This window comes from Prinia subflava, chromosome 1 (assembly GCF_021018805.1).
Source record: "Prinia subflava isolate CZ2003 ecotype Zambia chromosome 1, Cam_Psub_1.2, whole genome shotgun sequence".
In the NCBI taxonomy this organism is placed as follows: Eukaryota; Metazoa; Chordata; class Aves; order Passeriformes; family Cisticolidae; genus Prinia; species Prinia subflava.
Genome location: NC_086247.1, coordinates 11,298,739 through 11,319,810, shown reverse-complemented (window position 1 = coordinate 11,319,810; position 21,072 = coordinate 11,298,739). Strand labels below are relative to the sequence as shown.

At 43.9% G+C, this 21,072-nt stretch overlaps 1 protein-coding gene across 9 annotated transcripts in view; it reads right to left on the bottom strand.

Annotated features, from left to right (window-relative positions):
* The window catches only part of MTSS1 (MTSS I-BAR domain containing 1), a 125,785-nt gene extending 105,224 nt beyond the window's left edge, over positions 1–20,561 (bottom strand). For 2 of the 9 annotated variants that reach the window (XM_063413583.1, XM_063413741.1), the window contains exons 1-3: positions 19,875–20,552; positions 3,588–3,649; positions 795–868 (exon numbers count right to left, since the gene is read on the bottom strand). In XM_063413583.1, coding sequence (XP_063269653.1) covers positions 795–868; positions 3,588–3,649; positions 19,875–19,946 — 208 coding nt within the window. In that variant the 5' untranslated portion in view covers positions 19,947–20,552. Of the gene's footprint in view, positions 1–794; positions 869–3,587; positions 3,650–19,874 lie in introns of all 9 variants that reach the window. The other 7 variants (XM_063413905.1, XM_063413671.1, XM_063413829.1 and 4 more) reach the window with 6 other exon arrangements.
* Between the last annotated feature and the right edge of the window lie 511 nt (positions 20,562–21,072).

Below are 21,072 nucleotides of genomic sequence, written 5' to 3'. Positions count from 1 at the left end.
TTAGAGGTGACCAAGTGCTGCTCCCTCAGCAGTGATTTATCTGCACTCTGGATTTACTCCTCAGCAGCAGTCCAAGGACAGTGACCATGGGGAATGCCCTGCACCACTGCAGGACATCTGCACACGCTGCCTTGGTCGCTGGGCATGCAGCATCAGAGAGAAGCAGCCTATTGTCTCCTTCCAGCTCAGCAGCCTGGAAAGAAAGCCAGCTGCACTGTTTTGGCTCTCCATACTCACCAATAAGCTGAGACTGCTACCCAGAGACACCCACAGCCCAGGAAAATGCAATTTGGCCAAGAACATCAGACTCAAGGAGGAAGGACAAGCAAAGTCTTTGCTCAAAGATATAAGTACAGGTAACTGTCATCATCACTGGCAGACCCCAAAGGCCAGAGCATCAGCCAGTATCTGCTCTGTCTCCAGCAGCCCTATGGTTGTTTATTCCAGCTGAGTAACAAGCCTTTTACATTTACACAAGGTACAGAAATGTCAGTGAATAAAGATTTCTGTAAATCTTGCTTTCTAAAATATTATTCATCAACGTATAATTCAAATGGTAATTAAGAAGTGTTCACATGATTGATGACACATTTAAATTACAGGTTTTCAGCATTTTTTTTTTCCGTAAAGACAACTTCCTTTCTCACGTGCCACTTTTTCAAAGTGCAAGTCCATCTAACAGATGTCTCACAGATCTGCTTGTCAATGTAACAAGTTAAGACTTCTTTTTATTACGACAAATGGTATAAACCACACAGCATTCTGTTAAACTCAATATTGACACATCTGCTTACCACGTGTATTAGTAGCCATGTCAGCCACTTTCTGAAAGGCATCCAAAAAGGCAGCAGCTGCTACTACTGTAGTCCTGAAATGCATACAGATAACAAAACATTAGCAGTGTCTCATTGATGCCTATTTAATTACTGCCAAAAACATTTAGGCTTATAAAGAATAATACTGTGAACTTGCAGAGGCCACAAAAAGTATTCTCTTTTATATCTGAACTTAGCCTTTTCCCTCCCTCATTTCTTAATCCCTTCCTCGCTTTGTGTTAGCACTATGGACTTGGAGGCAGCCACACTAATTCCATGCTGAGAATTGCACAGGACAGGTGCTGTTTCAAAAGAGCACAGCCACTCTCCTTCTAGCTGATTTCCTCTGATGAAGTAATATTAAGCAGTCAAACATGAAAAACAAATCTAACGCACATTATACTTCACCCATTAGTGAACAAATTACAGCAACTGCTATTTTCGGGGAACATTCGTATTTTAAGAATAAACATGCAGGAACTTCCTTTCACCTAGGATCCTGGCCAAACGATTTTGTGCATTTTTCATTTGGGGAGCATGATCATCCCTGGAAACAGAAAATTTCTTGGAAATCAGACTGGTATGGAGCTCTTGGACAAATGGAAAAGTAGGAAAAGAAGAAAAAAACCCTAAATTTCAAGAAAAAAAACCACAAAACAACTCAACCCCCCAAAAAACATCAAGCCCCAAACCCCCAAAATAAACAAAACCCCTTTCTGATCCAGTGTTCCTCCCAGGAGGACCCTTCCTGAGAGGTACACCAGCGATGGCAGATTTCACAATCCAAAGTGTCAACCTCACCAGCCCAGTCTCCCTCCATGTTTGGAAAGCACCCACAGACCACACATCTGTTCAAGTGGACAGCAAACGTGAGTTACAATTTTCCAGACACGTTTGTTCTAGATAAGCACGCCTCAGAGCCCTGAACACCTCAGGTCAGTCCTGATTTCTGAAGGTTTAGAGTCTGGTTGACCCAATTAAAGAGAAAGTGGGCCAGGGCTCTACAGGTAAAGAACAACTGTGCCCTCTCCACAGTTACCTCATGGTTCTGTTTCTTCACATCTTTTCTAACACTAACTCTGATTTTCTCTCCTGATGGTGTCAGTCAGCCTTTTCAAGCAAAATTCAGAACAAGGACTAGCATATTCACTTTGTTTCAAGAGCTCCTTGCTAGCCTCAAAAAACCCGGCAGACTTGCAGGGAAGCTGATCCTCGGCCAGAAAGACCACAGGACTGCTTAATTAGGTCAGATTTTATGCAAGTCTCACTCCAAATATGCTCAAGGTACAGAGGACATAACTGGCAGTGTAGTAAATGGCCTACTGACAGCACAAAAGATTTGAACACACACAGAAGAAAACACCCCAGGCGTGCGAGGACCAAGCAAACGCATAAGGGCTCTCCACATGCCCAGGAGATTAAAGGGAGGGCAAATCCCCCACCCTGACAGCTAGCTAGCAATATCGGACCTTGGAACCAGAAAATCTTTCCTAAAATTTTCCTTAACACTGTGATCTTCATCTTTCAAACTTGTGGGTCACACTCTTATTCATGTACTATGTTGTTAATTATTAATTATATTGCTAATAACAAAGTTCCATTTCCCCAGTAACAAGATCCAGAAAGACCTGGCTCCAGCTCAAATGACATCTGCTGTCCTTTATCAGAGCACATAGAAATGAAACAGCAGCAAAAGGCTCACATTTGCTAGAAACAAACAGCAAATCCTCGAACACAGGCTTTCAAGCTGCCTGCTTGCATGTTCCTGTAGCACTGCACGGATTGAATGCAACACTACAGGACTGGGGAAATAAACAAAACTATGCCCTATGCCATCCCAGAAGGCCTGTGTTTGAAGAGTACAAAAGGCTAGGAAAGTTCTCCATTTCTCTTCTTTCTCTACTTCCTCTGCATCTTCCATACTCACTGTGACATAATTGCTGGAAAAGGAAAAAAAAAACCACATGCAAGTGTGGCATGGTGTAGCAGAACAGCATATTCCAGCTGTTTAGGGCAAATGAAGCTAACCCCCAGCTTCTCTGGGAATGGTTCATAATTCAACATAGAACCACAAACTAGACTGCCAATAACCTGTTACTACTACAGCTGCTCTTTGTAAAGCAGAGAGGAGAATGTGGTTTGGGGAGAGCCGTGAGGAAATGGCGCTTGTATTTGAATTAGAAGAAACAATATTTTACAAGTGAATGAACTCTAGAGGTAGAATTGGTCTGAGTGTGATACTTCTGCCATATCTTAAAAAATCCAGAATGTCATTTTCAAAGTATACCCCAAACCCTTAAATTTTAATAATCATCAATGCATGCTCCAGCAAAACAATTTCCTTCATTTTTAAGTCTGATGAAAATACTGTTGAGGCTGCCAAAGATTTTTTTTAATATTCTGAGCCCTCGTCCAACATAACCTCCTCTGTATTCTACACTAATAGAAAGGGCAACATAGACCTAACTCCAAATGTGTGCTCACTAAACATCAATACACTGTCTTTCCAATTTTTCATCAAAATCCAAGAAAACCATTCAGCTCATTTTATATTTACTATGTATAGCTGGTGGCATATTGTGAATTTTCCTAAATACATTAAAACACCAGTAGCAGTACTCAAAAAATTACATGCAGGTGTTGACTAAGAAACATGCACAATTTTACTAGCACCTGCTTAGAAAATTATCCTTGCAAAAGCTGCATTTAATCTTAATGTTTGCACATCCAAGGAACTGTAGGGGATCTTGACTGTGTAACACAAAAACTTACCGAAGCTGAGACTGCAGTTTCCCAGCTTTATTTATAAAATCTTCCCACACTGGGTAGCTTCCCTGCAAGAAAAACAAAACACAACAATGAACACTTAGTTTGAGCATTCTGATTTTAATACTATAGATCAAATCGAACTAGATGTAAAACAATAACTAAAATGTTACTAAATCTTAATCCATGAACACCAAAATCAATTGCTTCTGAATTCAGATGAAACAGCAGTCCTCTGATGAGGCTTTACAGTTTTTCTGAATAGAAACACTGGGCAAAAGGGATTTCAACTGGAGCAACAAAAAGAAATGCCTTCCTTTGGATGGATACAGCAAAAACCAAGCCCATTCAAAGCAGGGTACCAGTATACTGCAACAGCCTGTACAGAGAAGCTCCCAAAATCAAAGGCAGCATCACAGTTTTTCTTTACCAAATGATCATCTGTGTTTTTTCCAGGTTCAGAGCCTGTACAATATAAGTGTGACTCGACCCAGAGACCACCTCAAGCACTGCCTCGAGATAACTCTGTATTCAGACACAGAAAAGCACAGTGACAGCTCAAGACAATCAACTCTCCCAACAGCTGCCTTGTCACTGCAAGACCTGTTTCCAAAATAGTCAAAAGCTATGGAGATAATTTATGAATTGAAGCTGATAAAACAGCATGGCACTGAGTGTATACAAAGTGCTTAAGACAGTTTAATTCTTGCTGACCTCAAGTTTCCTGTAGAATTCTACCTATTTTTTAAAATTTGATTAAAATCCAAGGTTTTACTTAGGATATGGACACAAAGTATTCTTGCAAGTCCTGATCTTTATTTGCCAAAGTTAAAACAAACAAAAAGATGATTTTTTTAGACTGAAACTGCTCTCTGCAGAGCAAATTCAAATTTTCCGCTAACAGCAAAAATGCAGTAGAAAGAAACCTCAAAACTTCCCTTTGATTGGAGTCTAGAGAGTAAAATAAAATATCCCTGCTTCCTTCAATAAAGGTATAAGACTTGCTGTTACCAGAGCAACAACACAATAAAACCCAGATAAGGCAGATCCTCAAGGCTAACATTACCCCAGCTCTGACTGGAAGAGGTTGCCAGCAAGTGCAGTTGCTTGTAGCAAACTCAATCCACCCTTATAAACTGGTCTGCTTTTTGTAAGTAAACCAAAATCCACAGCCCACACTGCTGTGAGAGACAGTGTTTTGCTTTCAGGGCAAACACAGGTCCTTCCCCAAAAGCTGTGAGACACATTCCAGCTCCTCAGTACACCCTGGCAAGGCAGCTCCCAGACACCTGCTCAAAGCTTATTGCTACTCTACTCCCTGTATTTTCAGCAAGGATTTTGGGGTTTTTGCTAGGAAAAAAAAAAAAAAAAAAAGACCCCAAACAATGCAAAGCAGCTGTTTGTAAAGCCTTGTTACACCCTACACATGACAGAGCCAGTGGTAAATAGAGAATGGGAAAGAGAGAATAGCAGTTATCTGGGTGGCAAGACCTGGAATATAAAATGCTTTGTGCTAAGCAAAAAACTGTCAGACATTTTAAAAATGAAAGAAACCAAATTATTTAAAAGAAGCGAAAGAAATGCTATTTCCTTAAACCTATTAGTCTTACTGCAATCCCTCCTCTGAACCCGTCTCTCACTGTCACCTGCACGCCGTGCATGCATAATGCATGTGTGTGCCAGGAGCCCTGAAAGCCCGACAATCACCAGCAGGGCCCAAGGCTTTACGGGATTCTCCAGCAAAACGCAAGCAGCAAGCAGAGGATACCAAAGCAGCCCGATTATGTTTCCATCTCACTGTGTATTATCCAGCTAAGCACACCTGATGGCACGCAGGAGATTGACACCAGCCCTGCGTTTAGCCGCTTCCCAGGGAAGCTTAAGACACTCCCATCAAAACACAGCTCAGGAAGAAACCTTTCCTTATTTTGTGGTCAGCCTGGAAAAATCAAACATTTCCCAACTATTTGTTCTTGTCTATAAAAATGCTCTTTTCCTTAAACCAAGCCTGCTCAAGTAAGCTGCAACAGCTCCCTTTATTTAATAGTTTGCTATATTTGTTTGACTGAAATCAATGCAGTTTGTTTACCTGGGATCCCTATATAGTGGTCAAGAGCACCTGATCTCATTTCAGACAGAAGAAAAATTGAACTTTTGGGGGTTTTTAATGTCACTGGATTAATACCTTTGCTGGTGGATTTTGCTGGAGTTCTTTTTTTGCTTATTTTTGCATTTTTAAAGAAAACCTTCCAGCAGTTTTACATTAGTGATATGAAGTCCTACATTATCCGCTCAGCTTGCCATATCTTGATCTTGCTAATAAACTCAGCTGAAAGTAAGAGGCATGTACTTCATCTGGGTTCCAGAATAATTAGCTCTCACTTTTCCCTGCTGAAGCCACATCCACAAGCTCATCTCTCCCTCAGATCACGAAGTTACACACTAAATTGTGTCATTCCTTTCAGCTTTTCCAAAGAACACTGCCACCACCACATCCATGCTGAAACCAAAACCCCCTTCACTCCTACCTACAGCAAAAGTGCACAACACCTACCACTTCACAAGACCAAATAACCAGGGGTTTATCCCAACCAACTCCAGCACCTAGGAAGCAAGGAAGCCATTTAAGTGATGCCAGTGGGGACAAACCAAGGAGATGGCAGGAATCAAACTGGTGCTGTAAATCTACCCTGGGCAGCAACTCCTTCTCCAAGACCTCTTCCTGTGCCACCCGGAGCACGGCAGCCCCGCTGTGTCTCACCTCCAGCGACTGTTCTTGCTCTTGTCAAAGCAGTGTCAAGAGAAATGTCAACAGGGGTGGAAAACACACACATCCTTGATTCGACATGTATTACTTTCTGAATTTAAACACAAAGAAACAGCAGGTGGAATTCAACATCTTTGTCCAAGACATGCTTTTGTGACATAAAGCCTCTTCCGAAGAGTAATAACAGTATTTTTAAAGCTGCCTCTCCCAGAGCTTCCTCTGCTCCCCCTGCAATTTCCAATTTCAGCTGGCTGATAAAGAAAATAATTTTTCCCCTTTTAAATGTCAGGGCTGGTGTTATCTGTGAAAGCAGGAGGCCTCCCCCAGGTCCAGCCACGCTTAGGAAAGAGCTAGGGCAGGATTCTGGGTCACAAATTCCCATTTAGCTCCTCATGGATTAAGCCAGGGATCGATTACAGTGAGGGTTTGTTTAAATAATTTTCTTAAAAATTGTTAAAGGATTAATCCAAGGACTGTTTCCCCCAAAATAACTTTGTGCCCAATTATTTCTTCATCACCAAAGGAAGAAATCTGACCTGTCCTCCACGGAATGGGTGTTTCCAGTGCCATGTGACACTCCATGGCATCAGAGCTCCTGGAGCTCCTCAGTGGGGCTCAGCTGCCCGCCCAGCATGTCACCAGTAAGCTGCAGCATGCCATTATCCTAGCCCATTGCTTAATTAGTGGGCTTATAGGTGATTAGTCACCTGATCCCACAGCCCAGCTCCAGCTAATCTACGCCAAACAGAGGCAGGGAAAACACGGGAAACACCTTTCTGCCTCAGGGCTGAGAAACAACCCGGTGCCTCGTGCCTGTCACTCAGGTAGCCAGTCCCCAATTAGGGACATGAAACAACTTCCCTCAGGGACAGCAAGTGTGTCTGGAAGTGCCAGACACCAACACCCACACCTGGGCGGAGTCCTCCAAAGCCACAGCTCCTGAACTGCCACTGGGAAAAGGGTGGACCATCATCACTCAGGGAAATCCCATCCGACACCCAGACCCATGGACGTGGGTAGATGTCTTAATTTTTGTCCACTTTCCTCACCATTCACATCTATATTAATTGGAAATCTTCTCCACTCAGGTCTGGTTTGCTCATGACAATAACTAGTAAGTGATTTCTGTGTCTTTGTTTCAAACATTGAGCTTTTTCTATTTTCTGCCCCATCCCACCGAGGAAGAGGAGACAAAAAGCAGCTGGCCAAGGTCAGCCTACAAAACCTGGGAAGAGCAGGAAATTATCACCAAGATGCAGACTCGGCAAAAGAATTTAAGCCTTGGGTAGATTTTTTTTTTTTAATTGGTGAACCAGCACAATCACCCTACATAAACACAACTCTACAAAAAAATTATAGAAAATAGTTTTTCCCTTCCTTTCAGGCCAGTAGTTCCCACACTAGGAATGAGAAGTGACACTCATGAGAAACTCAATGATTTCTCAAAAAAGGAAGGTTAGACTTGCAGCAAAGGATCCTATTTACTGAAATTGTTATTGATGACATCTAATGGCAAGAATAGAAACCCAGATTGTTGTATCTAAGATTACAACTTAAGTATCAGCAGCCTTGACAGTTTTAAAATGTTCTGTCACTCTTTTTGCCAAGAAGTTATAATTCTTCTTTCCCCATTAAACAAAAAGACGTTTACTTTATTAATTTATTCCCATGTGCCTCAATTTCCACAGACAAGACTCATTCTATCTTAAAAAAAACCCTTGACAGTGTTGTTATAAGTGCTTTCATTTATCAGGAAGGCTTTGCAGGCCTATTACCAGCTCTTGCTGGGACATCAAGTACAAAGGCAGCATAACAGTTTGGAATCATGTTCACAGCAACAACCCATCTAAACTTCTGGGGCAGGGGAAAGAGACAGGGAGGTGCTCTTCAGTAAAGCAAAGCCAGAATCTATTTTTGGCTGTTTCAGCTAGAGAGGTAACAGAGAGAAGAACCAGGCAAGAGTAGCGCCTTGGTTTTATCTCAAGGGTTATCAAACCAAGAGCTATATGCCTTCCAGGAAAGTACTAACAATGACTAACTGCAAGACTTCAATGAAATGGAAAAAAAACCAACTGCACAGGCTACAGGAGTTAGAACTTTTCCACCTCAGTGTTGCTGTTCAGCTACAAGCTAAAAAGTTGAGTCCCAAACACACAACACATACAACAGTGTTACAGAGCTCCACGCCCCAGTAACATATCCAAATGCCATACATCTATTTTTGGAATAAAAATTGTAACTTGGCTTGTGCATGTGTCCTCCTACCCCTCCAAAGCAAATTATGCTGGAAACAAAAGATGGCTTTTTATATTTTTACCAGATAACAGCATCAAAAGGATTATTATGCATGTCTCGTTTCTATGGCATTTGCTACACTACCTCCAAGTAGCAAAGAGACTTTATTGTGCTGAACACCACACAAGGTCACAGATGTTACAAATGGCAATCAACACGTATGGTTTGCACATAGAGACTACCACTTTTCCAGAGTGCTTTAACACACAAAATCAGGAAAGAGTGGAGGGGAAGAGAAGATGAAAACAGTAACAGTCTGAAAGAAAAAGGAGGGGAGAGAGGAGGAAAAAAAAAAAAAAAAAAAAAAAAAGGGGTTCCAGCCACAGATGTCTCAACACATTGGAAGACACAATGGTTGACAGTCAGTTTCCCTTCTTGGGCAACGTTTGGCACTGGAAGTTTTTCCTCTTTTCTAGAAGAATCAATAGTCAACTGAATGAAAGAGCACTTGGCCAGCCATAACTGCAAGAGTTACAAAGTGCTACCAAACACTAATACATCCTCTGTACAATCCACTCATTTAACCAAGTCCATGACCCATGGATAGGACTGCCCAGACCCCTAACAAGTCACAAAAGGTCTTGCAGCATACAGGTGAGCACAGAAACAGCATCATCTTGCCTGAAATTCATATTTGCTCTTCTTCACCCAAAAAACTCTGCTTGTTGCCTTTGCCTCTTTGTACTCTGAAAAGCATGAAGGGCCTGCCTCATGAACTGCATCTGAAGTCTCAAATCTTCCAACACACTGAAACAGGAATTTTGCTGGCAAGAGAGACTTTGCTCTTTATAATGACACAAACATGTACATAAAACCTATTCCATTAGTCCTTTGGTTTTACCCACCTCATTTTAAATACACAGAATCACAGAACAGCTTAAGTTAGAAGGGACATTTACCGACTACCTAGTCCAAGCCCCTGCCATGAGCAGGAATAACTTTTACTAAATCAGGCTGTTCTCAGCCCCATCCAATTGAACACGAACACTTCCAATGACAGAGAATCCACAACTTTTCTGGGCGACCTTTTTCACTGTCTCACCACCTTCACTGTAAAATCAATGAATTTGTGTCCAATCTAAATCTTCCCTATCTACTCTCTATTTCTTAAATTCAGAATGAGAACTCAGTTAGCCAGGTCCCAATACTGATTTGAAGAGCATCCCATAGCCTGATGCTGTCCATCATCTCTTTTCCAGTGGTGCAGGACAAGAAACAATCAGTTTGGCTTCAGCAGAGAAGTTTCAGATTGCACAACCCATTCAACTATGAGACTGGGTAACAGGCAATTCTGAAAGGTCGGGCAGATTCCTTTCACTAGAACTCTTTCAGGAAGAGTAACACATTTGTATAGAGGTCTTGGAGAAATACTTCCACAAGACAAGGAATGGGATCACTTGGCTTCAAGTTCCATCTTTCTTTCTAAGCTAAAGGTATTGCCATGCACAGGGGAAGTTTGAGCTTAGCTCCATCAGCAAGAGGGACTCTCAACTTGTGCTGGGCCAGGAGTGAAAAGGCATCAACAGCAAAAGACATGAACTTCACAGGATTTCATAGCAAGAGCTGAACACACGTTACTGAATGGAGGAGCAGACAGGTACAGACTCAGGGTCTGAGATTATAGTGCATGCAGGTGAAAGTAAAAGCACTTCAAAGATCAGAATAACATGTCATTTAACCAGTAACTACCCTTCAGGAAAGAAAGCAGGGGTAATTAAATTCACAGTCTTGTATCCATACATTTACTTCCATTATTTCTGCCTCTTGTTTAGGGAATGGCAGGATTAGAAACTAGTTTTCCTCAGCATGCATAGTATAAATAGGCATCCTAAGCTTTGCTTTTCAAGGTGATACATTATCACAGTATTGAAAATTATGCAACAAAACACTCCTGACATCTCATATGCTATTAAAAAAACCTGTCAACTGGGTGGGTATTTCCTCTGTGTATCACAGAACCATGTGTTTAGTATTTTCAAAACTGTTTCATTTTTAGTTTAAATAGTATATTAGGACAATAAAGAAAACAGATAATGACATTAAAAAACCCAAGAATAAAATCCAGTCAAGAAAGTCCAGAAAAAGGTATTCACACCACTGCAGTAAAAAACTCAAACAACAACACAGATACCATTTTTTCTACATTCTCAAACCACCTGAAGAACTCTAAAGAAGGCCCACTTCCCTTAGCAGCACTGAAATGCAGCACTACCTTGCAAGAACACACATATTTATTAGATCTCACTAACCATTTAGAGGGGGAGGGAACCTAAGTCTTGTACCATTCTGTTGTCAGGGCTCTGGAGTCTTTAATTTGTATTATAATAACACCTGCACTGAATTAGCCCATGCTTAAATATCCCCAGTGGAGGATACCAGTTGCTCTACGGTTGTGACTCCAATCTTTAGTACAGCAAGGTCCTGTGAAAACTCATCCTGGCTTACAAATCAAACTCATGAGCCTCCTTCTATGTCAGTAGGGACCATGTCAAATCTTTACTGTCCACAGCTCAGTTTCATGGTTTATAAGATGAAGAAACTCAGCTCCAAAGCAGCCACTTCATGGTTTAAATCCAAGATTGGGTAATTAGCAAACAAAAGTTAGACTCATACTGTGAGAAAATACATCATGCATAAACATAGTGTCTCTCCTTCTCTAAACATAGGAAGTTATTCACAAGACATGGGGGGCGGTGGGAAACAACTAGCCACAGCTTCTAAAGACCTTTTATCCCATGCCACATTAAAAAAGCTCGACATTAAGTAATCTTCCAGAGGAAGCATTTAGTTCTACATTCTTCACTGCAGGTCTGAACAAGTTTGCAAGCCTGAATAGCAGATTTCTCCTCAGAGACTCATCAATACCGCCTTTCATCCACTCAATCATTAAGTGGCCACTGTACATACTCAGCAGCTATTTTCTAAACCCACAATATTTCTGCTGGATCAAAATGAAGATAATTAAAATATCAGGAGGCAGTCAGTCAAGTTAATACCTACACAGAACAGCTTCAAGCCAACAGCCCTGTGTTGGTAATGTCACCAACACCACTGGGGTCTCATCACTCCTTTCCAAGCAAGCAGAAACCCTAATTTCTTACCATCCACTCAACACAATCTCCATCCTACAAGCAGTCATTACAGTCTCCAGGACCCAAACTACTAGCAAGTACTCAAGCTGACCAGAAAGATATCTGCTGGGAGTAAGGCAGCAGCCAGGTACCCAAGATTTTAATGCTTATTGAACTCTGCCTCATGACAGACAGTGAAGTGCAGGTATGCTTATCACAGGCTACTTTCTTTCCATTTTACTCAGGAGAAGACAATCCCTTTCAAGCTCCAAATTAAACCCTTGGTTTGCTCATGGGCATGAGCATCTATGTGGTTTGTTCATGAACATTATTGTTAGGAGACATCACAAATACAGCTTTATCAGCAAAAAATTCCTAATTGTGCCTCTACATAGAGGGCTTCATAGACATTACAAAGCACACATGTGACTTCGGTGGGGAAAAAAAAAAAAAGATACATCTCATCCTCTGGTGAGAAGCACGGCGGCAATTTATGTGGAAGGAAAAATGAGAACAAATGTGAACCTTTCTGTACCATGAACCAAGTGTCTCTAGTTACACACTCATCAGTAGCATTGTAACACCAACACAAGCTCATTCCTGCAAGAATCGTTTGTTAAAGATGACTGTACTCCAGCTGGCATCCTAGAATTCAAATCAACAGCATATCACTTACGGTTGTTGACCTGAAGAGTGAAAAGTACAGAGCTCACACAAAACCCCACAAGACACAAATTCCTTATGATCAATCATCTTATGGTTAAGATGTTCCAGTCAGGCATCTCCACTAAAACCTGAGAGAGGTCCTGTAGTTTCAGATACAGTAGAGGAGTTCAGGACACTTCTGTTGAGAATTTATCAGTCATTTTTATGTGTCATCTCTTCTGCCTGCAAACACCAGGTTATTGTTGGGGTGAACAGCAACACAATCAGTAAAATCAAAGTACGTGAAGATAGAAACCTATTATACTGGGAGCATAAATAGCATCCCCTCATTAACTTCATGTTGTAGAGGAACCCAATTTCTTCTTGTCCTAGGGGGAGGGAGTAGAAGTCACTAAACCTGCAGCCATAGCTTGCCTTTCTGTAAAGTGGGAGCCATTCTTTGGAGCCAAGTCACACAGAGAGCACTTTGAAGATGAAAGCTGCTATGGCCTTAGCCACAAAGCTACCAGACATTTTGTCTCCAACCCTTCCAAACATTTTGGCATTCAAGCTATCTCAGCCAAGCAGGAAGAAGTCAATCAATGTCCTTAAAGGTCAGCATAGATCCCAGCAAACAAAGCAGTGCTAGGCACCTCATAGTATCAAGGTAGACATAATTTTCAAATTGAAAATGTACCATTGAAAAGGAAAATGCATTTCTATATATGTAGCCTAAAGAGACTACTTTATTCTGAAGAGTAGCCTCTTTGTGATATTAACTCAAACTTTTCTGTACTCATTTTTGCACACTCTGAAGTAGACCAAAAAGCCTTTTTAGATATAGTTCCTGTTTTGCTCTCTGCTTATTTTCAAGACCACACTGTCTTTGGGCAGACCATGAACCTTAAAAATGTTCTTCAGAAACTGAAAACACATAAACTGCTATGCAGAAGATGCTGCTCACAGATTCACAAGAATATTGCATCAATTCTCGCAGCTTCTATACTTTAAAAAAAAGGCAAAAAACTGAGCTTTTGAGGTATTTTATAACAAATATTTGGGTTCAGTTCATGAACACTCAGAACTCAAGAAGGAAGCAGCAACCTCCACTGAATATCACCCTCTGTTAGGTATTAACCAGCACTAAGCCCATAATTACACAGACTTCTTGTTCTCCAACATTTGTTCAGTCAATTCTGTTTCATGCAGCACTGCACAACTCCTTCCACACTTAGAACCTCACAAACCTTATTGTGCAGCTCTTGGTATCCTGCCAGGTCCAAAAGGAGTAGTCCTAACAGATATTAAAAATCCTTGCTCCAGGTATATCACAGGGTAAGGCAGCCTCATACACATTATGTAGCGAATGTTCAGCAGTCATATAAATTAACACTCGCACAAGAGCATTTAGATCTAGAAAGCATGTGTTCCTAAAATATAAACTCCTTGTGACTGAGTATGTTCCTGGCTATGCCCTGTTGCTTGAACTCCTGTGTCTAGGTAGGCATGCAGTGGCTCTCTTCCTCCAACATCTTTCAGCCTTTGCTGCATGTCAATCCCTCCCCCTCCAAGATGTTTACAGAAAGATACTGCAGCTGCTTGGAAAAGGCAAGAATTTCAGTGTACACAAACCAGCTGCCTGAGAAAGCAGGTTGTTGGGAGGCAGAGAGGTAAGAAATCAGAGCAGCTATGCTCCAAATGCCTTGGTGGTAAAATCTTTGAGGAATAAAATAAGTGCTAAGAAAAGCTCTAAATTAACTCATTTCAGATCTTTTGTGAAGGGGAACAAACACCACTTTGCTAGGTTTGAAACAGATAGTTGTCCTAAGGACTGTTGTGTCAGGGACATGCCAGTACAACATAGCAGGTGTGCTTCCTCTCCAAGCCTCCACCTACTTATCTGTTGCACAGAAAATTACAGAATGCTTTGGGTTGGAAGGGGCCTTACAGATCATCTGCTCTAACCCCCCTGCCACGGGCAGGGACGTCTTCCACTAGACCAGGTTGCTCAGGGCTCCATCCAACCTGCCCTTGAACTCTTCCAGGAAGGGGCAACCACAGCTTCTCTGGAAAATATGTTCTCAACACACTGTAAAAAAAGTCTTACTTATATCTAATCTAACCCTGCCCTCTTTACTGAAGTCATTCTCCCTCATCCTGTCACTACATGCCCTTGTCAAAAGTCCTTCTGCAACTCTCTTGCAGACCCCTTTTGGTACTCAAGATGCAATAAGGTATCCCTGGTTCACACAGTCCTGCCTCTCAAATCTGTCAAAAGTCCCTCTGGATGGCATTGCTCCCCTCCAGCATAGTGACTGCACCACCCAGTTGGGTGACATTATCAAACCTGCTGAAAGGAACACTCAATCCCTCTGTCAAAGTCACCAACAAAGATGTTGAACAGTGCCCGTCCCAGTACATGACATTTGTTTTTCCTTACAGTAGTTATCATCCTTAACAACTGGATTAGCTAGCCCTTAAAATCATCCAACCCAACATTCCTAATCTCCACAGAGATCTCAAGCTTCAACTAAAGCACAGCTGGGGAAGAGCTGTTGCACTAAGACATGCCATGGTAAAATAAACTTGCCCAGGTTCTCTGGTACATGTGTGCTGTTCCTTGGATTAATGAAGGCTGAGGACTTGCAGCTGTACTTGCTGTAGTAACTGTCTCTATTCAGTTCTAGCAGTACTATTTGTTCCATCAAATATTTTTCCTCAGTTTACGCCATTTGTGTGAATATCACAAGGACATCCCTTGTAAGCAAACACGGCTACTTAACAAACAACTCTCAATCCTTGATGTGGCCACCCCTGGTCCAAACTTCTACAAAAACAAGATTAAAATGCTGCTTGTCACAGATCACTTTCTAAAAGCAGATAAGAGGCAAAACCATAAATGTTTCTCATGCCTGTATGTTCATGTCTCTTCTGCTTTGATCAAGAGCTTTGCAGGGCTGAAAGAAAAGGTGCACCACGACCTAGTCCAGGAGACCCAGCATCTCCTCTAGAGTATTAAAATAGGGGTTATTGACAGAAGCAAAAAGTTGATTTTATGGAGCTTTCAGCTAAACAAATATAAATAAAGCACACACACATACAGTAAGAGTTTCTAAATTTTTCCAACAACTCAGACGTCCACTGAGACCCTTGTTTCAGACAATACCTGCTCATCCTTCACGTGCAGGGAGATGAATTAGACTAACTGGTAAAACACACCTGACCCATAAAAATTTAGTAAATCCTCTGACTTGGTATAAATGAAGTCACAGACAACCTGTCTTCATCCAACTGTTCATTACTCGTTTTCCTCCCATGCCCACCCCACAGGTGACAGGTGCTGTACATACACAGAAAGCCCCTGCTCTGTCAAAACACATGCTGGCAGAAGAGGCAGGACAAATAAAGAGAATGCTAAAAGCCAAAGAAACACTATCAAGCAAGTGATGAACTACAAACACAGGCAATTTCAATGTCTTCGGAGGTGCTAGTTTCTTTCTTCAGGATAGCGGAGAACAATGTGATTAAAAGGAATGTAAAATCAACTCTGAAGGAAAAGAAGCATTAAAGAAAATCTGCTCTGCATGAGAAGACAAGTTCTTTTGAAACCCATCCGCAACAGGCCCTCCCAAAAATTAACTGCAATCATTTGCTTTGCACTAGAAGAGATATTGAAATTAACAGCACATTGCAGCATCTCATTTCTCAATTGCAAGAAATGAGTTACAAACCATTCAGATCAAATACTCCCTTCCCACATGGAGCTACAGAAAATTTGCCACATTCAAAAACAAGTTGCACAGCTTCTGCACATAGCACACAGGACTACTCCTCTGAGGGGACATGCACATTTTATTTTTATAAACTCTGATTGCTTTGAAAAAGATCTTGCATAAGGGTGTAACAAATCGTAAGTGCCACATGCTCAGCGATGTATCATAGGAAACATCAGGGCTGCGACAATGGATCAAAATAAGGATGGGATGGGCACACATGCTCCCACCTTTATGATTCTTTAATCAGATTCTGAAATCTCAAGGCACAGAAATCCAATTCTTGAGCACAATGGCCAAGTACAGTTCCCATTGTGGACTTTACACAAACAAACCTGTCATCATGTACACCATCATATTACTCAACAAATCTGACCCTTGTTGGGCATGGAAAAACTGGACTTCCCTTGTCAGGGGATTGAGGTTACAAATGTTCTGTTCAGCCTGAAGGAGGCTGAGGGGTGACCTCACTGCAGTCCACAGCTTCCTTAAGAGGGGAAGTGGAGGGGCAGGAACTGATCTCTGGTGACCAGTGACAGGACCCGAGGGAACAGCATGAAGCTGTGTCAGGGGAGGTTTAGGTTGGATATCACAAAAAGGCTCTTCACCGAGAGGGTGTCTGGGTACTGCAACAGGCTCCCCAGGGAAGCAGTCACAGCACCAAGCCTGACAGATTTTAAGAAGCATTTGGACAAAGTATTCAGGCACATAGTGGGATTGTTGGGGTGTCCTGTGCAGTGCTAAGAGCTGAATTTGATGATCTTTGTGAGCCCCTTCCAACCCAGAATATTCTGTGACTCCGTGATGTACAATAATGTGCAGTACAAATGAGATGTTTATTAATTGTTCCTACATTTACTCAGTAACATCATTTCTTCCAATCACTTCGCTTTACACTGAGTTGTTTTACAGTAGGTTTTGTTGAGTATTAGCCACAATTTTTTTTTTGTAGGGGGTGGAGAGAAATTTGGGGTATATGGAGAAAACATTAAACACCATTCAAGAGACCTCAGCCAGCAAGACACAATCTTGCTGTCAAAAAATGTGATGTGTTAGTCACACTGACCTATATTGCCCAAATGAAGTTTCAAATCCTACACAGTATATGGAGACAAATGGAAACAATCACATTGCTCACAATTTTAATTCCAGTTTTTGTAACCTTGTCAAGATCAGGCAGCGCTCAAAATTAACAACAGGTACACCTGAGCTAGTTCTGTGTTATTGTGAACAAAGAGAAAAATCAGTCCACATGTACTGCATCTTCATCACCTCAGCTGCAGCACCCATCTGCATCCACTGGCAAGACTTCAGAGTAATTAAGCTGTTGATTAACCCTAACATCTTTATAACAAAGTTTAAGGTAGAGTAATGCATATGATAAAAGAACCTGTGAACCATTTAGTTTAAAAAAAAAGGCGGATGCTGCATCAAACCCCTCAGCACTGCAGGGCATGTGGGGCCTTGATCACAGCCTGGGATGAGAAATAGGCACGGATAGTGCACTTGGGTATGCGTGGGCAGACCCCCACGCAGAATCTCCAAGATCCTGCCAGAAGCCTGCCCACACAGATCTGACTACGTGAAACAGCACTTAACATGCTAATTTTCACTTTACTACTAAAGGTATGATTAGTTGAAAGATTCTGGTTAACTATCAAAAAATAGCTACTTTTCCTTAGAAATTGTTGTGCTCCTTTGTGCACAAGTCACAAAGAATCCTAGTGAATCTCATCAGTAGTACAGCATCAGCTGCTGAACAACAGGTAAAAATTCTTTGTTCTACTCATACTAAATAATGAGTAGATTTTTTTAAACCCTAACAACTACCAAGCTGCTAAAGATCTGCACTGATTCCTTCCAGACTTCCCCCTTCAGTAACTGCCAGTTCACAAAACAGGTTCCACTACTACGGAGCATTAAGAAAAAAATATTCACACCTGTGCCCATCTCCATATGCTCATGTCAACATGTTTTCTGATGAGCAGCATTCCCATGCAAGTAGCAATGTGTAGAAGAAAAAAAAAATGAATCCACACAGAGGCCCACTGGCTTAAGAGCAAGAAAAACCAAATGCATCACTTATGAAAAGCAGGAAAGAATAAACATACTCGGTGTCCCTCTGTGAGGAAACCCAAAACCACACTTCATCTGGAACAGAACATCTCCTGCCTGTTCCCTGCACTGACCACTAAAATGATTCCAGGATTTGTGATCGTTTCCTTCTTTTTGGGGGGGGTTCTTTTATTTTAAAGTGCAGTTATTATTAAAAATCCAAGGGGGCTGAAAGCTTGAGGACCACCACTGCCAGGTCTGCAGCATTGTCTTGACAGATATACACAGACTCCCCCCTCCTCTCTGCAATCTGCCTGCTCTTGACAAGCCACGCTTTTAATTAAATGTCTCCTAAGCTCTGTTGAGAGGAAAGTGCATATGAACACCTGCCAAAAAATAACTTCTACTGCAAACAACTTATCCATTCTCCCAAAAAAAATACACTAGAAGCCGTTCACCTCTGCCAGGTTGCCTCTGAGAGCAGACCCTGTCCTCCAGTACCACCTGGCAGCTCTTTCCCCTGCAGCCCTCGCTGCTCACCAGCCCTGCGTGGCTTAAAACACCCAGAGAAATCCCGTGCCCTGGCTGGGAAAAGCACAGCGTGCACGGCTGCTGCCTTTAAATTACGGTAGTCCCCCATTATCTGACACGTCCCTCAACATCTCCCGACAACTGCATCGTTCCCAGCCGGCCCTGGCAGGAAGACAAGCTGCCCTTGTCCAGGGGAACACTGCAGTATTCTGCAGTACGGCCGTGTGCCGGAGGCTGGGCGCCTCGAGCCCTGGGCTTTGGGGGAGACATGACGGGCAGAACACAGCATCGCTTTTACGCTATTTACTTCCACGACAGAAGGGTGGGAGGCACCCGCTCACCCAAAGAAAACCCTGCAGAAGTGCCCTTGGCTGCCAAGGATAGAGTGGGAGCGCCGCTCTCAAAGGGACCCTTTGGCAGAGACGGGATCAGCACAGTCAGGTTTCTGGAGGCTGGTGGAGACACCCGGGGACTTGAAACCTTCGCATCCATTCACAGAACGAAGGAAATGCCACCTCCACGAGCCCACACAGCGTGAAAATAATACCATATAACCGACTGAGCCGCAATTTTAATTCAGGCACACATCAACTTTTGAGCATCTCCAGGCAGAGATTTTTTCCATCGTGCCCATCAGCTTGGCACCGAAACGCTCACACTGCCCTTCCCAGCCCCACCCCACGGCTGACATGCTCCGTGCCCGGCTCCTCCGCACCACGCTCCCGCCCCGCCGCATTCACTCTGCTGCCGATCTGACAGCCCACAGCAGGGGAGAAAAAAGGAGAATAAAAATATTTCTCAAATAAAGAGGCAGGCTTGGAAATCGCTGACCCTGGTGCAAGGTAACAGCTTGCATGTTTGAGCAGGAAAAACAGAGAAAAGAGGGAAGGAGGAGGGAGGGAGGGAGAGGTGGTGTCCTGCAACCAACTCGCAAGCCCCAAACGCTGGGTGTGAAGCCGGGGCGCCCCTGTGCCAGGCTGGCCCCGCCGGCGGGGACGCGCACCCGGCCCCGGGGCAGCGTCCCCCCAGCGCCGCGGGGAGGTCGCGCCGCCAGCAGCCCCCGATGCGGCTGCACCGCCCGCGGCTAAGTTTCGCCGGGCCAGGTGGGAAGACGCTTTCCCTCCCCTGTGCTCTCCCACATCCCTCAGCCTCTTACCTTCATGTCGCTTATGATGGTCTGGAAGAGCCCTCCGAGTGCACTACATTCCTTCTCTATCACAGCCTCCATTTTCCTGGCTCGAGCTCACAGAGGAGCAGGATTTCACCGCTACCGCTGCAACTGCACTGCTCAGCTGGAGGAAAATCAGACACCCCGGGCTCCCACCTCACCCCCCCAAAAAAACAAACCGGAGGGGGGGAAGGGGCAAACAAGCTGATGTAGGCAACGAGATGAAAAAAATAAAAAAACCAAAACCACACCCCAACACACCTGAACCCCTGTCTGCCTGCACCTCTACAACGGGATAAAATCCAGCGCTACTAGCGCCTCTCTCCTACACGCACCTCCCCGGCACCCGGGCACTCAGCGCCGAGCGGGCACTACGACCCCATGCGGGAGCAGCCACAGGCCCCATCTCTGCGCATCGCGGCCCCGGCCCCCCGCGCCTCCCGGCACGGCAGCGCTCAGGGCAGCGGGCGCCCACGGCGCTGGGCGAAGCGCTCCCAAAAAAAACAAGGGGGGAAAAGATCGGTCTCTATAAAAAAGGAGCGAGCGTCAAGCCGGTCCTCGTGGAGCAGCCTGGAAGGGTCTCTGGCAACCCCAGTGGACCAGATTATCGCCAAAGCACCCGACCCGCTGCCTGTCCTCTCCGGGAACAGCCCGCTCCGCCTGCCCGTGCCGCTCCCGCGGCGGCAGCGCCAGCCCCCGCCCGGCCCCGCGCCGAGCGCCCCGCCCGCCCCGCCGCGTCACCGGCGCAGCCTCGGATTGGCCCCGCGCGGCCGGTGCGCCGGGGGCCGCGGGTTCGCGCCTCGCTGCCGATGGGGCCGCGCCGGGGACATCGCTGGTCACGGTCGCGTTTTTCAGGGCAGAAGCTAAATTGAGTGTTTAGCATTCGGCGAAGAAAACTGTTTTATTCTGGTGACATTCTCGGAAGTTCGGCTGTTTCTGGTGACAAGCGTCTGCCTGAGCCCCCCGATACCGAGCTGAGAGCCGTCAGCAAAGCTGCAGCCTGAGGAGTGCAGCCGGCAGCAGCTGTGAGGCTGCTCATTCATCCTCTCCCACAAATGCCAGACGATAGGCAAGACTGTGAGAGTGGGTTGTATAAAACGTGGGGGTTTCGAGTAATTCAGTTTGCACATTAACTCTGCCAAATTTTACGAAACAGCGTGGTCAAAAGCCTCTGTTTGCGCACGCC